Consider the following 5,000-nt stretch of genomic DNA (forward strand, 5'->3'; position numbering starts at 1 on the left):
CAGAAACACACACACACACACACACACACAGGAAGATACAGACACACACACACAGCCACATAAAAGACAGACAAACACACAAAGACAGACAGACACACAGAAACAAACATATAGACAGACACAAACAGACAGACAGACACAAACAGACAGACAGACACATGCGCACACACACACACACACACACACACACAGACAGAAACACACAGAGAGACACAAATACACACAGACAGACAGAGAGAGAGACAGACACACACACACACAGAAAGACATACAAACACACAAACAGACACACACAGAGACACATGAGCACACACAGACAGAAACACACAGACACACAAACAGACAGACACAAGTACACACAGACAGACAGAGAGACAGACACACACATACAGAAAGACATACAGACACAAACACACAGACACACACACACACAGAAAGACACACACACACAAACAAACAGACACACACAGACAGTCAGACACAAAGACACACACACACAAACAAACAAACACAGACACAAATACTCACACACACACAAACAAACACACAGAGACACAGACACAAACACACACACACCCATACACAGACACAAACACATACAGTAACAGACACACACAGATAAAAACACAGACCAAAACAGACACAAAGACAGACACACACACACAGATACACAGACAGAAACACACAGACGCACACAGATACACAGACAGACACACATACACACACAGATACACAGACAGATACACATACACACACAGACAGACACACACAGACGCACACAGACACACAGACAGACACACATACACACACAGACAGACACACACACACACTAACAAACAAAGACACAAAAAAGACAGACGCACACAGAAACAAACAGACACGCACACACAGACAGACACAGATAGACAGACAAAAACAGACAGACAGACACAAACACCAAAACAGTCAAAAACAGACAGTCACACACGCACATACACACACAAACACAGACAGACACACACAGACAGAGATACAGACACACACAGAGACAGACAGACAGACATACAAACAGTCACACACAGACAGAAATACAAACACAGACAGACACACACACACACAGACAGACACATAAATAGAAACACAAACAGACAGACACAGACACACACACACGGAGAGAGACACAGATACACACACAAACAAACAGAGAGAAACACAAACAAACACAGACAGACAGTCACACACAGACACAGAAACACACACAGAATGACACACACACAGACAGACACACAAACAAACACAGACACACACAGCCACACAAAAAACAGACACACACACACACAGAAACACACAGATAGACAGACAGAAAGACAGACAGACAGACACACACACAGACACAGACAGACACAGACAAAAACAAAAACAGACAGACACAGATGCACACAAAGAATGACACACACACACACACACAGACAGAAACACACACAGACAGACAGACAGACACACACACACACACAGGAAGACACAGACACACACACACACACACACACACACACACACACAGCCACATAAAGACAGACACACACACAAAGACAGACAGACACACAGAAACAAACATATAGACAGACAAAAACAGACAGACAGACACACACACAGAGAGACACATGCGCACACACACACACACACAGACAGAAACACACAGACACACAAATACACACAGACAGACAGAGAGACAGACACACACATACAGAAAGACATACACACACAAAGAAAAACATACACACACACAAACAGACAGACACACACATGCACACACACACACAGACAGACAGAAACACAGACACACAAACAGACAGACACAAATACAAACAGACAGACAGAGAGAGAGACAGACACACACAAACAAACAGACACACACAGACAGTCAGACACAAAGACACACACAAACAAACAAACACACAGAGAGACACAGAAACACACAAACAAACACACAGAGATACAGAGAAAGACAAAAAAAGACAGACACACAAACAAATACAGAGACAGAAGCATAAAAGACAGACAAACACACACACACAGACAGAAAGACAGAAACACACAGAGACAGAGAGACACACACAAACACAGACAGAAACACACACAGACACACAAACAGACAGACACACACACACAGATAGACAAAAACAGACACACACAGAGAGAGACACAAACACACACAGACACACAAACAGACAGACACACACACACAGATAGACAAAAACAGACACACACAGAGAGAAACACAAACAAACACACACAGACAGTCACACACAGACACAGAAACACACACAGAATGACACACACACACACACACACAGAAACACAGACACAAAAAGCCAGACACGCGCACACACACACACACACACACACACACACACACAGATAGACAGACACAAACAGACAGACACACACACAGACAAACACAGACACACACACAGACAGACAGAAAGACAGACAGACAGACACACACACACACAGAGACAGAAACAAAGACATACTCACACACAAATACAGACAGACACAAAAACAAACACAGACATATAAAAGACAGACACACACATGGGCAGAAACACACAGACACACAGACAAACACAGACACACAGAAAGACAGACAGACAGACAGACACACACACAAACACACACAGACACAAACACAGACAAAAACAAAAACAGACAGACACAGATGCACACACAGAATGACACACACACACATAGACAGACAGACAGACAGACACACACACACAGGAAGACACAGACACACACACACACACAAAAACAAAAACACAGACACACACACACACACAGCCACATAAAAGACAGACAGACACACACACAAAGACAGACAGACACACAGAATCAAACATATAGACAGACACAAACATATAGACAGACACAAACATATAGACAGACACAAACAGACAGACAGACACAAACAAATAGACAGACACACACAGAGAGACACATGCGCACAAACACACACAGACAGAAACACACAGACAGACACAAATACACACAGACAGACAGACAGAGAGACAGACACACACATACAGAAAGACACACACACACAGACAAACACACACAAAGACAAAAACAGACAGAGAGACAGAAACACACAGAGACCGACAGACACACACAAACACAGACAGAAACACACACAGACACACAAACAGACAGTCACAGATAAAAACAAAGACAGACACAAAGACACACACAAAACAGACAGACACAGGGACACACACACACACACACACACACAGACACACACAAACACAAACACACACACACACACAGAGACACACAGAAAGACACACACGTATACAGACAGACAAACAGACAGACACACAAACACACACAGACAGAAACAGACATACTCACACACAAATACAGACAGACACAGAAACACACACACATACAAAAACAAACACAGACAGACACAGATGCACACAAAGAATGACACAAACACATGGGCAGAAACACAGAGACAGACACACACAAACACAGACACACACACACACAGACCGACAGAAAGACAGACAGACAGACAGACAGACACACACACACACACACACAAACACAGAGACAGAAGCATAAAAGACAGACAAACACACACAGACAGAAACAGACAGAAGGACAAAAACAGACAGAGAGACAGAAACACACAGAGACAGACAGACAAACACAAACACAGACAGAAACACAAACACACAGTCACAGATAAAAACACAGACAGACACAAAGACACACCCACACACAAAACAGACAGACACACACACACACACACACACACACACACACACACACACACAGACAGAGATACAAACAGACACACACACACACACACACACACACACACAGAGACAGAGATACAAACAGACACACGCACACACACACAAACACACACAAACAGAAAGACAGACAGATACAAACGGACACACACACACACAGAGACACACAGAAAGCCACACACACATACAGAAAGACAGACACAAACAGACACACAAACACACACACAGAAAGACAAGACACACACAACAAAACACATACAGAAAGACAAAGACATACAGACACAAACAGACAGACATACAGACAGACACACACGCACAGACACAGAAACAGACAAACACACACACAGACAGACAGACACAGATACACACACAGACACACAACGACACACACAGAATGACACATACACACACAGACCCACACATAAAGACACATACACATACAGACAGACAGACAGAAAGACAAACACACACATACAGAAAGACATAAAGACACAAACAGACAGACACACACACACACACACACACACAGACACGCACACACAAACAGAAAGACAGACAGACACACACACACACACACGCACACACACACAGACAGACAGACAAACACACAGAGAGAGAGAGAGACACACACACACATACAGACACAAACACACAAAAACAGACAGACAGACACACACACACACACACAGAAAAACACACACACACACAAACAGACAGACACACACACAGAAAGACACACACACATACAGACAGACACAAACAGACACACAAACACGAAGACAAACAGACAGACAGTCACAGACACACACAGATACAAACACAGACAGAAACAGACACAAAAAGACACACAGATACACAGACAGACAGACAGACACAGATACACAGGCACACACACACAGAGACAAACACACACACACATTGAGACAGACACACAAACAAAAACACACACACACAAAAACAAAAACAGACAGACACAGATGCACACACAGAATGACACACACACAGACAGAAACACACACACAGACAAACAGACAGACACACACACACACAAAAACAAACACAGACACACACAGCCACATAAAAGACAGACACACACACAAAGACAGACAGACACACACAAACACACACACACACACAAACATATAGACAGACACAAACAGATAAGACACACACACACAGAAACACACACACAAACAGACA

The 5,000-nt window shown here is 43.3% G+C and overlaps 1 protein-coding gene across 1 annotated transcript in view; it reads right to left on the reverse strand.

The window, feature by feature from the left end:
- Positions 1-2,028, reverse strand: part of LOC127642846 (autophagy-related protein 16-1-like) — a 7,022-nt gene extending 4,994 nt beyond the window's left edge. The window contains exon 1 of the mRNA XM_052125298.1: positions 2,015-2,028. Coding sequence (XP_051981258.1) covers positions 2,015-2,028 — 14 coding nt within the window. The remainder of the gene's footprint in view (positions 1-2,014) is intronic.
- Positions 2,029-5,000: the final 2,972 nt, after the last annotated feature.

This window comes from Xyrauchen texanus, unplaced genomic scaffold, assembly GCF_025860055.1.
Source record: "Xyrauchen texanus isolate HMW12.3.18 unplaced genomic scaffold, RBS_HiC_50CHRs HiC_scaffold_917, whole genome shotgun sequence".
NCBI classification, from domain to species: domain Eukaryota; kingdom Metazoa; phylum Chordata; class Actinopteri; order Cypriniformes; family Catostomidae; genus Xyrauchen; species Xyrauchen texanus.